Raw genomic sequence first — 14,221 nt, forward strand, 5'->3', positions numbered from 1 at the left:
ATTTCGTGGCCACGCAATAACCTTCTTGTGGCCATGCATTAACTATCTTGTGGCCACGCATTATTATCTCGTGGCCACGCATGATTAATTTTTTATCCAATGTCACCTAAGGGGCTCCGTAATATAGTGACATTGGTGCATATATGCTTGTTGGTATAAGTGACCTAGGCCTAGACTAAAGATATTGAGATATTGAGATATTTAATATTTTCACTCCAAGCTTTACATGATTGCGGACTCCGCCCATATACATGATGTCAGATTCGGCAGCTGAGCTGGTGTGCCGGAAGGGAAGATGGCGGATCATGAGGAGCAGTTATCCGAAGAGGAGAAGGTAGGAACAACAGTATATTTGGGTACTGTACCTATTAGATAAATGCACATGTAACAGTTGTGTACTGGGAACCTGCTGGTGACACGAATTCGTTTGTATGCTGTGTGTATCTTGCATAGTTTATATTTAACAGGCCGTTGCTGACTTGCTTTGCTCGTCTAGTATTTTTAGCTCAGCAGCCACTGCCCAACTTCCGCTCATTTGAGAATCTCAATCGCAGACTCCTTGTACGGTCCTAACTCTAAAATAGAAATCGAGGTGCCTGGTGCATTCATTAGCCAAATCGCATACCCTTAATTACGTAAAATGTTGTTCATTAAGGTCATTGATTATCAATCTCTATTAGATGAGATCATATGCTAACGCTAGCTACTCTATTCAAACCCCGAGCAGCCTATAACGTCAGCTAACCAGTTAGCCAGCATTAGCAAGTTAGCAGGCAACACGCCCTTTCTGGTGATGTAGTCGCGACTTTTTTTCTGGTAACGAACCAGACGACTGACGTTGACAGTTCTGTTGTGATTACTTATGATGTTTTTCCACAACACCATGGACCTCATATGTATAGTATTATAATGACAGACATTAAGGTGCAGACTGTGTGTAAAATGCTATCGTCTGCAAAGCAACTTCTCAGTTTGTTAAGAAAAACAGATTATAACGCCTCCATCTCTGCAGCGAAGAATGATCGCTGTTCTCACATTACACTTAATGGAAGACGAAGTTCAGTAGACCGGGTCAGATAACGATGTGCGACTGAATGACAGGGGTCGTGAGAGTGATATGTACTGCATTTCCCACCTTCAGGTGACGCCTCATCATCAAATGGCTGATTAATGTCGTAAACACTGACATTGGTATACATACAAATCAGAATGTCAGCTATTAGCCCAAGAGTGCAAAGTTTACATTTTCCATACTAACCAGCTTTTTCTGCTTTTCTAATATAGAGAAAAACAGAGAATGAGGTGGCCATGCAAAGCTTAAACTAGATATGCATCTCCAGAAGGAAATACCAGAGCATGCAGAGCAAAAAATAAAAAAGTGAATTAAAAAAAAAAAAATTAGAAAGGTATTTGAATGTATTCACAGAGAGGGGCAGGGGTAGAAAAGAGCAAAGCAGTGTTGGGGCAGGCGATTGTCTAAATGTTAACTCCCTAGTTGTATCATTGCTTTAAAATAAGATTGCAGCCATTCTAAATGCTATGCTATGTCAATCCTTAGGGTTAACCATGTAAGCTATTACAATGTAAGTTTGAAATGAGTCATAGCCTATATTTTAGTGTGCGTTTACACTTATAAGTCATTTTCTCAGAGGTTTTCAGTATTTTCCTGGTACAGCTGAAAGAATGTGAGGCCTGCGGCATGGCTGCCTGACTGAACATGCTGCTTGCACAAAGGAAAAACTGTTACTCTAACTTACTGGAACCTAATTTATGCTGATGCTAGTTCATATGCCAGATGGGCAGTATTAGATAGAAAGGACTGATGGCATGTATTGCAATTTTTAAATTGTCTGAAAAAGTCAGATTAAGCCACAAAAACAACATGTACACAGGCCCCATTGACACAAAAATGCAAAGGTTAAAAATATCATATGGGTCCTCCAATCTCTTGACTTGTAGATACATTCTTATAGAGAACATGCACCAAAGTCAACCTTGATCCTTTTACTTAGTTTAACACCTTAATACACTTAAGCCCTACAAATTCAAATTCTTTATGGGTTTCTCAGATATGAACGCCTTAGGTCTGGGTTTTTAGTTGATGGCAATTTACCCATGTGCATTTTAGTGTTAATTGAATGTGTCTCCTGTAGCCGGAGTGAATGTGACATCACAGAGAGACACCCAAGTCTCCAAGCATCCCAGATGCTGTCTGCTCAAGAGCTTAGCAAGACCAGAGGGGGTCTGCTTTGCCTTTGACAGTCTAGTTTCTGCTTGAGTGTGTGCAATCTACTTTTGTAGATGTAAGTGATCGGTAAACTCAACACCCAATCTACGGACTGTGTATGACTGGTACTGTTTAATAGTCTGCAGTAGCTTGTTGCATAGATAAATGATGTGGCAGTGGTATGTGGTATTCGGTCATTGAGGGCTTGATTAAGTTTTCCACTTGGGTGCTACCAAGTGTTTGTCACCATCTCACACCTTTCGGCTTGTCTATGGCAGGGCATGATCGAGTGTGTTTATTGCATGTCTTCACAATGCAGTAGTTCTCACAAGGGCTGGCTTCGTTATCTTCATTCTTGTATCTGACCCTGCTGGGGTGGGATTGAATGTTTTGCCCAATCAAAATCGAACTAAAAAAGCTCATACTGAAAGGGGGACAAATGATTATCATAACAGCCCCATAGTTTGCACAATTGCAAGCCCACAATGTATGCTTGCCCTGCTTGCAGGCAAGTAAAATTACCTTTTTTCCTTATTCAACTGAAGTTCTAATAAATCAAGAATAACAAACTGAGAAATGGAGCAAGGAAAGCAATTGAGCTAGCAGCATTTGTTGTCAAAAACTTTCCTGTATCTAGTGGCCTGTTCTGAAGGGATGTAGTGAAGTGGAAATGCAAGAGCCAATCTCTCTTGGTTAGGCCCAGAGCTCATGGCTATTGCATGTGCCTGACCACCTTCTCTTGTGACCTGTGACCTACCACTGCACACTAGACCTTATGGCACATAAAGTGGCTGTCAAAGAACACCTTTTGTCAGTACATAAAATAGCCTGATAAAAATGAGATGCACGGGAGGCGATGGAGTCCGATTGATGGAGCCAGAAAGACTTCACTGGCCGACGCTAGCATGGCTTCCATAGTGATTTGTCATGCTCTGGCCTTAGTGAGGTGCTCATGGCTATGCTCGAAGTGGGCTTGAGTCATTGCAGTGTACTCTTATCCAGATCTATTTTGCTGTTTCCATTAGCCTTTGTTGACAGTACTTATCAAACCAATTAGAATGACGCGCCATTTATGTGGTGTCATTCAGTTTACCTTTCTAGTGTCATATTATTGCTTTTTTTTTTTTAAACTGTACATTAGTTGTCAATGGTTGAATGTTGCAGAGGTCATCAAAAAGAAGTCGTCTTGCTGGATTTTCATTTAGCATAAGGGTAGTATGACCAAATTCAAGACTGCCCAATCGCACGTATGTACCAAATAGTTATGCCATTTTAGTAGATCTATGTTTAATAATGCATAAAGAGGTGTAGTCTGTGACAAGGGTTTTTGCTGCCTCAGTAGTCAGGCCCACCAATGGCAGTCATTAACATTTAATGCATACGGTTCATCTTCAGGCCAGCCTTTGTTGTTATGGAGCTGTTGTTTATGTTCCACTTGGAGGTGAACCAGCCCTATTAACCCCTCCATGTGGAATTGGTCCTGACGCACATGCAAGTCCCACAGTACCCCACTGAGCGGTTATCCCCCCCTCCCCAGCCCAAACAACATGCACGTTGGTTGGTCCCTAGCCTCCCTGTTTCACACACTCTGCATCTCTTGGCTCATTAGTAGGAATATATCTACCACACAGTGAGCTCTCGGCCCCGACTGGTGTCACCTTCCTCTACATACTCTTGTACCAGCTTTTGTCACTAACGGTATTTTCATGTCCATGTACGGTCATGAGGAACGCAGAGGGGGAGAGGTCGATGATGTGACCACAGAACAGGAAGTTTCTGACAGCAGGGATGAGGGGACAGAAACCATGAGAGTGCAGTCTGTGTTTGCTGCCCTGCCTTGTGTACTGTACACACACACAGAACTCCTATTCAAAGAGCTAATATTGACAGTCAGCAGACTCTCTTGAAGTAAGCCATTGACTGAAATGACTTGGCTAATCTGTCTGCAGACAAGATTATTTAGGCCTTCATTTTGATGTCATCATCAGAACCTCAATTCTGAATTTTGAATTTTGGATTTGAATTCGGTGGATAAACGATCTCTGAAGCAACCCTTTTTAATGACACTAATATTACTTTGGTAACTAAGCTTATTCTGGGAAGTCAAATAATCCACCAAGGTTTCATGAGTTGTATAATTTTTTTTTTTGTAGTTCATGCTTTAATCTCTTTTGACATATTGTTCTTGTTTGGCAGGTACGCATAGCAGCAAACTTCATCATCCATGCTCCTCCAGGAGAGTTCAATGAGGTTTTCAATGGTGAGTGCTTTTGTGTTGTTGAGATGTTGCACCGTTACTCTACTCTTAGCCAACCTTGGGGGTTTCCACATTGCCCATTGTGTTTCCACTGCATGTCCTAAAAAAGCTTGTCATTGTGCTTGCATATTTGAGAGACACCGGTTGCCACCCTCATCTGATACTGTCTGCTGTACCCTTTCTAGTCCAGTGCCACCTTTTGGTCAGGAGAGCTTGATACATGATTTAGGCCTCCATTTACTTAACCTAATACTTCATAATACTCCTTATTAATTTCTTTCTGAATCATCAAGTGTGATTAATCAAACAGACTACGTGGTGTACAATACAAATATTCTTTACAGAACACTAATGGAGTATTATGTGCTGCACAATACAAACACTCCTCCTAGCAGTGCATACTCAAGATCCAGTGAATAGATCCGTTCTGGATTTTCACATGAAGATGATAGTCAAAGCTCTCTCCCTAGATCGTAGGGCCCTGAAGCCCTGAAATAGCCTTAATCAAATCTAAAAGAATACGAATAGCTGATAAACCTGCAACAATTGCAAGGGTTTTTCCCACTAGCAGTATTGTTTTCCCACTAGCAGTATTGTTGATCTTATTTGATGTTTCAAAACAGTCTGAAAGCAAAGGCACTTTTATTTTGGGTGCAGTACAGATACTTCATTGAATTCACCCTAAATTGATAAAGTTGCTAGAGTTTTTTGGTGACTCTTTGGCAAGAGTTGTGTTTTCATTCAGGTCCAGCAAAGTCTTTTGGGATTGTGACGCACCATGCTGTTGAGGCAGTGAAATAGAGGTGGAGGATTAGAAGTCACGGTGGCTTGAGCAGAAACCAAGATGGCTTGAGCAGAGCCAGTTTGAACTGATGGGCTGCTGAAATAGCTCGCTTTTAAGTCACACTTTGCTTTGACAGTCATAGTTGATTTTGGACACTGAAGTTAATCATGCAAAGGCCAGTAACTGTCACCACTCTTTCCAAGGGCAAACTTCCTCATGAAACAGAGAAACATGGTTGATTGTAACATTAGATGTCCAAATCCAGGTTATAATAATCTTCACAGAATACAACGATATCTTTGTTTTGTTATACTGATTTGATCGTGGAGCGTATTTACCAATCAAATGTAAACCTGTTTTTTTGTGTTATAACTTGTGAAAACAGAATTAAAAGGACTAGAATAAACAATAAAACCTAACCTTTGTGGGTATCTGTGCAGTTTCATAGGAGATTTAGTCTGGCTTTAGAAAAAGAAATGGCAAATGTATCATATTTTCAAAAATCTAATGTGGGATTGTTTGACATATTAGCTGATGATCTGTACATATCTGTCTCCATTTCTAAGTAGCTTTATGAAACCCCCTAAACATGCTCTGTAAAAAGGTGAATTTAAATGACATTGAATAGCCCAAATTTAAATTACTGTCTAGACTTCAACTCCATGGTTAATGCAGAGGGGATGTCCTGTTTATCCTGTTTAGTTTTCTCTTCTTTTTTTTTTTTTTAAATGTGTGTGCCGTTAGGCTATTAGATGCGTTTTTGTGCTCATGACCTCCGTGAACTCTGTAGGCATCACATCACATCACACTGAGAGGGTTCTTTGGGGTCTTTTTTATTCCTTGTTGAGCCGTTTGTTAGATTTGAGGAGACGCAGGTTTTGAGGGATGGGGGAGGGAGTTTGGGTAAAGCATCAGACATCCAGCAGTAACTGGAGTTGCAGGGGATTTTAGAAGCCTCTGAGGGAATTGATCTTGTTAATCCTTCTGTGGTGATTTAACTTCATCTCTCAAGGCTCCGTCTCATCCCTCTTATCGCGAGGAAACACATTTTTGTGTACTTGTGTGTTGCACTGCTTTATCGTCCTTCTTTTCATGTCTTGGAGATTTGTCGTGGATGTCCGCTAGTCATCTTTCCTGCTGTCACATCTAGTTACCTCTGCCAAGGAGGTTATGTATTTTGTTTGGTTTGGTTTTCTGTCTGTCAGCAGGATTACACAAAAACTGCCATTTTCATGAAACTTGGTGGAGGGGTGTAGCATTGGCCAGGGAAGAACCCATTCAATTTTGGAGTAGATCTGAGGCAGATCCACAAATTATTTTTCACTTTGATAAACATTGGGAGACAGGTCATTTGGGCTTAGTGGAGGCTTGTGCTCTTCGAGTGCCCCTCTAGTTGGGTATCTAAGCTTTGGTGTACTAATTGATGTGTTGTTCTTGTCTTAACCCACAGATGTAAGATTGCTGCTCAACAATGACAATCTCCTCAGGGAAGGTGCAGCACAGTAAGTAGGCGTTTATTGTCTTCCATTTGTTTTCTTATTGAACACTTATGCAGTGTTTTTAATGTAAAGGATTTATAGGAACAAACACAGCATTTGAACAACTATGCTTTTGTCAAGTACATCACAGTATTTCATTTAATTTCCGTTTCTCTAGTGCCTTTGCACAGTATAACTTGGATCAGTTCACCCCAGTGAAAAACAACGGCTATGAGGAACAGGTGAGATATTTATTGTCTCTCACAACAAACAAGGCAAAACCTTTCCTCTGATATGGTAGCAGGTTAAGATAAGTTATTTGTCACCCCCAACCTTGAATTTCGTTTTGCAGGATAAAATTATTGTCAGCCCACACCTAAAAACCTGCCTCTTTTTTTTTACTGTCGTAGGTTTTAATCACCGAGCATGGTGACCTTGGCAATGGTAGGGTCTTGGACCCAAAGAATAAGATTTCCTTCAAGTTCGACCACTTGCGCAAGGAGGCAAGTGACCCCAAACCCCATGACACGGATGGAGGAATGGAGGGCTGGAGGACTGCTGTGGACAGTGCTGTGAGAGGCTATGTTAAGGAGCATTATCCCAGCGGTATCTGCACCGTAAGTGACTGCCTTTCTGAGTGGGGATTGGTCATTAACAATCAAGCTACACTTTTTTGTGCCACTGCTCCATTGTTGGTGGGGTGCTATAACTGACCTATAAAAGATTTTAGTTGTTAATCTATGGATGCTGTCCGCAATGTTAACATATTGGTATACTTGTCTGTGTTCTTTGCTTGTGAACTAAGAAATGTTAAATAAACTTTGATTTCTCCATGTTGTTGCCAGATCTATGCGAAGAATATTGATGGACAACAAACTATCATTGTCTGCATCGAGTGTCATCAGTTTCAGCCAAAGAACTTCTGGTAATTGTTTTCTTTATTTTTTTTTTTACCATACCATTTTCCTAATGCATATTACTATGTATTGATCTTTAATAATCTACTCACTGTCAAGTTAATCCCATATTATATACAGCCTCGAAAAAAAATAAGAGACCACTTCAAAATTATCAGTTTCTCTGGTTTTACTATTTATTGGTATGTGTTAAAGTAAAATGTACATTTTTGTTTTATTCTATAACCTACTGGCAACATTCCTACCAAATTTCAAATAAAAATGTTGTCATTTAGATAATTTATTTGCAGAAAAATGACAATTGGTCAAAATAGCAAAAAAGATGCAGTGTCTTCAGATCTCGAATAATGCAAAGAAAACAAGCTCATATTCATTTTTAAACTACACAATACTAATGCTTTAATTTAGGAAGAGTTCAGAAATCAATATTTGGTGGATAACCTTGATTTAAAATCACAACTTTCATGTGTCTTGGCATGCTCTCCACCAGTCTTTCACATTGCCGTTGGGTGACTTTATGCTACTCCTGGCGCAATAATTCAAGCAGCTCGGCTTCTTTTCATGGCTTGTGACCATCCATCTTCCTCTTGATCACATTTCAGAGTTTTTTTTATGGGATTCAGGTCTCGAAATTGGGCTGGCCATGACAGGGTCCTGATCTGGTGATACTCCATCCACACCTTTACTGGCCTGGCTGTGTGGCATGGAGCATTGCCCTGCTGGAAAAAAACACTTCTCAGAGTTGGGGAACATTGTCAGAGCAAAAAAAGACCATAAGGATTGAACCAAAGCGGACTGGAGGGTCTCCTAGTTCGTCTTCTCTGATGAGTCCAATTTCACAGTAGGTGCAAGACTCTGTGGCTTGTAGGCCTCTCCAGGTCTCCGTCTAACCATCAGACGACCATGTGTTGGGCAAAGCTGAAAATTGGACTCATCAGAGAAGACGAACTAGAAGACCCTCTAGTCCGCTTTGGTTCAATCTTTATGGTCTTTTACAAACCTCAGCCAGGCAAAGTACAACGTTGTCCCGGAAGAAAAACTTGCTTCCTTTTGCTCTGACAATGTTCCCCAACTCTGAGAAGTGTTTTTTCCTGCAGGGCAATGCTCCATGCCACACAGCCAGGCCAGTAAAGGTGTGGATGGAGTACCACCAGATCAGGACCCTGTCATGGCCAGCCCAATTTCGAGACCTGAATCCCATAAAAAACCTCTGAAATGTGATCAAGAGGAAGATGGATGGTCACAAGCCATGAAAAGAAGCCGAGCTGCTTGAATTATTGCGCCAGGAGTAGCATAAAGTCACCCAACGGCAATGTGAAAGACTGGTGGAGAGCATGCCAAGACACATGAAAGTTGTGATTTTAAATCAAGGTTATTCCACCAAATATTGATTTCTGAACTCTTCCTAAGTTAAAGCATTAGTATTGTGTAGTTTAAAAATGAATATGAGCTTGTTTTCTTTGCGTTATTCGAGATCTGAAGACACTGCATCTTTTTTGCTATTTTGACCAATTGTCATTTTTCTGCAAATAAATGATCTAAATGACAATATTTATATTTGAAATTTGGTAGGAATGTTGCCAGTAGGTTATAGAATAAAACAAAAATGTACATTTTACTTTAACACATACCAATAAATAGTAAAACCAGAGAAACTGATAATTTTGAAGTGGTCTCTTAATTTTTCCGCGGCTGTATTTTTCTCTGTGGCACACAATGGGAGTTAGATAGCAACATTTTTTTTTTTCAAGACGATCAAAGTGAATGGAAAACAGTTCTTTCTGGTCACTAGATAATGAATCACTGACCTGGAGACCTGACATGTGGGTGACTAGCTGGCATTGACTTGAGGGTAGATTCTCCTTCAAGCACGAATTTCTATATTAAATACACCATGTGGTGTTAAAGATCATGTTACTCTAATTGGATAAGGTCTCCTCCAATCCTCTTTGAAGGATAAGTTCTACTGAGCTCCGTCTATGGTTGTGTAATCACATAACAATCACTCGGAGCCTGCATCTAATATCCCATGCTTCCCAAGAACAAAGAAAATCTGTGTTGCTCTTCTTTTTTTAATTAATGTTTTTCTTTTTTTATCTCAAGGAATGGGCGCTGGAGGTCCGAGTGGAAATTCACCATTTCCCCTTCTACCACTCAGGTGGCAGGGATAATGAAAATCCAGGTGTGTGTGTGTGTGTGTGTGTGTGTGTGTGTGTGTGTGTGTGTGTGTGCGCGTGTGTGCAAGAGAGAGAGAGATTCTCTTTGGAAATGACATCTGTTGTTGGTATGGACCTGAAAATAAACGGCTAATACAGCTTGCACATTTTTTTTCGTTGAAGGTTCATTACTATGAAGATGGGAATGTTCAGCTGGTCAGTCATAAAGAAGTTCAGGAGTCTATGCCCATTTCTGTAAGTGTTTTTTGAATTTTATTGTGCATGAGGGAGTATCAGTGAATATGAGAGACCTGATGATTGTCAGCTCCACCCTAAGATCTGTCTCTGTGCCTCCCTCTGATGTTGCGCTCTCATGTTGCCTGATGTGCTGGAGGCCCAATGGCTGATTTTGAGCTTCTCTTAGCTTCTGATCGGTTGAAGGCAGAGGTTCGCTGAGGAAAGGATAGCTCTATTATGCTGCCCAACCTATTGAAAGAGACTAGGTTATAGAAACCTTTGTAGGAATGTATCCTTGTTTGGACACGCTTCTGTGCTTATTTTACACACACAAAAAAACACCAACTTCCCACCTTAAAAAGTTCAGTTGCTTCATAATTTTCTCACAGGCTAAATGCAGTACCCGATGTGCAAGGATTTAGCGAATTAATATTTGACCTCACTGATGTTTAAGTTAATTTGTGTTTTTCATCATTGTGTAAACTCCTCCTGATTTCTTGTCTTTTTGCACTTTCAGAATGAAGCACAAACAGCAAAGGAGTTTGTCAAGATCATGGAGGCTGCTGAGAATGATTATCAGGTTGGTTCCCACAACTGTCGCATTATTTAACATGTGTGATTTACTTTTGCATTATAGTGTTGCAGTATGGTTTCATGGAGCCAGTTTTTTTTTGTTGTCATCCTTTAAAGATCACTCTTCATGCTGGAATGGTCCACTTAAATTTACGACAAAATTGACAGGTTGTTTAATGCTAAATAAATATTTAACACGTTTCACTCATTTCCCCCTTAGACCGCCATCAACGAAAATTACCAGACCATGTCGGACACTACCTTCAAAGCCTTACGCCGACAGCTTCCTGTGACGCGCACCAAGATTGACTGGAACAAAATCCTGAGCTACAAGATTGGAAAAGAGATGCAGAATGCTTAAATGCCAGCATTGCATGACTGGATTAATGTGTTGTCATTGTACAAATTAGGTTCATTGAAAAAAACTAAAACGATGGTTCAGTCCCACCCAAAAGTGAACCATATTCATATTAAGAAACTTACCTTTACTAAAAACTTTGCAGAGATGCCATGAATTAAATACAGTTATATATGTTTTGGTAAGGTTGAAGGGGAGGGGAGCAAAAGCAAGACTGTGCCAAAGGAAAAAAATCATGTCACCTTAGAAGTATTTTTACTTCAGGTAATAACAATTAAAAGCTATTAAATATTGATATTGGAAGAGAATGAAGACAATTGCAAGGTTTCAACCAGTGAAGAACTGCTTGATTGGCAAGAAATAAGGAGCAAATCCGATTAACCACATTAACCAACTTATTCATCTTTTGCACACACTGTTTTGCTTGATGATTTGTCTCCCAATGTCAGGACTTTCACGTGTTCCCGGTTGTATAATGATAGTTAATCCTTACCATTGATCACACGTTAGCTATCCCACAACTGATGTCTCACCTTCAGTGGAATCTTGAAATGCTTAGTTAACAAGTCATCTATTACGTAATGTGCATTCAGTTTATCATGGAATTACAGTTGCACTCCACATGTCCTTATTTTTATTGATGCAGACATGACTGTACATGGCACATTGTAATATATACATGTATTAAACACCTTGTCTGTCGGTTTGGCGATTTATTCCTTTCAGATTGAGAACTGTAATTCAGTCATAAATGTGTTACATTAAATGACAAATTTTCTATCTCTCGTGTCATTAATGTTTCTGATCGAAGTATCACTGCCACGAAACGGCAAACTCAATTTGACGAAAACCTGCTTCTATCCCAAATGTTCCCGTTATTAGTTATAGCAGGGATTTGCTAAATGGGTGAAAAGGTAACCAGATGGAGTCACCTTTATTGCTTAGTAAAAATATGGGTTCTAATTGTATTGATGCACCGGATAATATGTCATGGTGTGATCGAGGAGTATATGATTTCAGTACCACGCAACGTCATTTCTAATCATAAACTTGTGTTTAATGAAACCATTTGAATAAGCATCAATGTTTAATGATTCATAATGTGATGAGATGTAGTCAAGTCGTCTTAATGCCAGAGCTGCGCAGAAATATGTAACAGCATTTGCGTAATGAAAAACAGTTTCTCTACAAAAAAAAACCAGAGGTCCAAGAGCTTGGGGCAGTAGTGAGCACTAACATGGCTGATAATGGGGCTGGCTTATTAGACCAGCTGAAGTCGTGCATCGTCTGGTCTTGGGCATACTTTTGGACTATCTGGTTCTTTGTTATGCTATTTTTGGTCAACATTCTACGACTGCCCTTTAGATACGACAGTCTTACCACAGGTGAGCTCTCCGTGAACTATTCCCTTTTGTCTTGGCTCGAATTTGAGCAAGCTTGTAAACTTCTGAAACTGCTTGTTGGCAAACCAGTCAAGACAGCTCGACACGTCTACGTTGTTGGACTAGCTGAGCATGCTAGCTAGGACCTTTGTGTTTAAATTTAGAAAAATTCTTGGCTAATGTTAAACATGTTTTTAAAATTAAGTTAAAGTTGTTACCCTCTTAAAACAATAAAGCAGGACTTCACTGGCTTGCCTATACGTGAAAATGGGCAAGTTATTAAAGTTAACCGTATGTCAGTATGGGGAGGCTGGAACATACGTTAGATGGACTTGGGGGAAAAAAATGTGGTACTGTTAAGGTTACTAGCTTTAGCTAGCTAGATATCGCGGCTGATGGTACCGTCAAACAACTTCAGCATTATAGTCCGCGTGTATAAAGTTACTGTAACTGTGAAAATACGGTAGTATTAACATAAGAAGAATGAGCTGGTCATCTCCTGAACGACATCTTCTGGTGAATGTAACGATTACTTGTCAGGCTAGCTGGCCAGTTGCATTCGAAGACATCCAGTCAGCAATGACTGAGTGCAGTGCGAAAGTAAAATGTGCTAGCTGTGTAGGCAATTACAATATATTCAACTATGACATTCAGGTCTGAACAACAATGCAGGTGCTGATTTATTGGATGTATAATCATGGCAAGAGACAGGCTAACGATGGTGCCCCTCTGACAATTTAGCCTGCTGGCTAACCAGTTACTTGGATATAGGTCTGGTAACTTTAACTTACTTGGCGCCTAGAAACTTTGAATCTATATGACTACCAGTCTATCGTTTGCTAATCGTCTGATAATGTGTTTTAAGTTTTCTATTTTAGCACCAAGTTCATTTGAACTTTAGTTGCACTTTGTGTAGGCCTACCTGTCACTCTCTCTTTTTTTCTTCTTTTTTTTTTTATTACAACTGTGCTGTTTGTTAATGTCCACTTCTACACGTTTCTGCGTTAAAAAAAGTATAACGTTTTAATGATTGAATGATGCTAGGTGGTGTTGTGGTTTGTAAGCATGCTGTCAACGTGTCTTAAGTTCACATGCGCACGTCAGAGTGTAAGATTTTACATAGGCGGAGCAAGATATCATACTTCATGATGATCAACTTCCTGGAACCCGGATTGCGAGAGGGTGGTAAAAAAAATCCTCTGTATGCAGACCTAAAGAAGCCACTGTTCCATTCATGTCTATTAGAAAATATATCAAGATTTAATCAAATGATGATGATGACCTCGTGTTCCAGCATACATATTTCGGACACTGTCATGATGCCCAAACACATTAATGATTAATTTGATTTCGGGTAGCTTTCTGCGGTCTGCTGGCCGGTAGCTACCAACATGATTGCTTGACAACAGATAACCGTTATCAGAACTAGAAGCTACCATAGGAAGCTCTGAAGACTTGCTGAGTATGACATGTATTACATGGCAGTGGCAAGCTTCGATTCATTCTCTTAATACATCATCGAGTTTCAGCATTATTTGCCATTTTTTGTGATTTTAATTTAAATTGAACTCAAAATCTCCACAATTGTTGAGAATTGCCACAGCTACTACAGTTACTTTTGGCCAACAATCACAACAAACCCTCAAAAGATCCAGGTGGGATCACACATTTTAGGAACACACTCAGGAAATTGAAAAACAAAAACTCAAAATCACTTAAATTTTGACTGCAATTTTTTGAGAATTCTGCAGCAAATTCAGTCACTTTTGGCTCCAACAATCACAACAAACCCTTGCAAGATCCTGGAGGCACTGATCAGATTCAAATGTTGGGTCTCGCGACACGCCCCCTT

The 14,221-nt window shown here is 40.0% G+C and overlaps 2 protein-coding genes across 5 annotated transcripts in view; both read left to right on the plus strand.

The window, feature by feature from the left end:
- The first annotated feature begins 258 nt into the window (after positions 1–258).
- Positions 259–11,767, plus strand: LOC308368254 (F-actin-capping protein subunit alpha-2). The gene is made up of 10 exons (XM_080842388.1): positions 259–334; positions 4,424–4,487; positions 6,719–6,770; positions 6,925–6,988; positions 7,157–7,363; positions 7,592–7,671; positions 9,767–9,845; positions 10,003–10,074; positions 10,574–10,636; positions 10,850–11,767. The coding sequence occupies exons 1-10, from the start codon at positions 296–298 to the stop codon at positions 10,988–10,990; spliced, it is 861 nt and encodes a 286-aa protein (XP_080698514.1). The 5' UTR covers positions 259–295; the 3' UTR covers positions 10,991–11,767.
- A 454-nt stretch (positions 11,768–12,221) lies between these two features.
- Positions 12,222–14,221, plus strand: part of st7 (suppression of tumorigenicity 7) — a 29,430-nt gene continuing 27,430 nt past the window's right edge. For 2 of the 4 annotated variants that reach the window (XM_080842916.1, XM_080842917.1), the window contains exon 1: positions 12,222–12,372. In XM_080842916.1, coding sequence (XP_080699042.1) covers positions 12,225–12,372 — 148 coding nt within the window. In that variant the 5' untranslated portion in view covers positions 12,222–12,224. The remainder of the gene's footprint in view (positions 12,373–14,221) is intronic. The other 2 variants (XM_080842914.1, XM_080842915.1) reach the window with 1 other exon arrangement.

Source organism: Sprattus sprattus (assembly GCF_963457725.1).
Source record: "Sprattus sprattus genome assembly, chromosome: 7".
Lineage (NCBI taxonomy): Eukaryota > Metazoa > Chordata > Actinopteri > Clupeiformes > Clupeidae > Sprattus > Sprattus sprattus.

Coding starts and splice junctions, on each gene's coding strand:
- LOC308368254 (XM_080842388.1), top strand. CDS start 296: ATGGCGGATCATGAGGAGCAGTTATCCGAAGAGGAGAAG. Junction 335..4,423: donor AGTTATCCGAAGAGGAGAAG/GTAGGAACAACA, acceptor CTTGTTTGGCAG/GTACGCATAGCAGCAAACTT. Junction 10,075..10,573: donor AGGAGTCTATGCCCATTTCT/GTAAGTGTTTTT, acceptor TTGCACTTTCAG/AATGAAGCACAAACAGCAAA.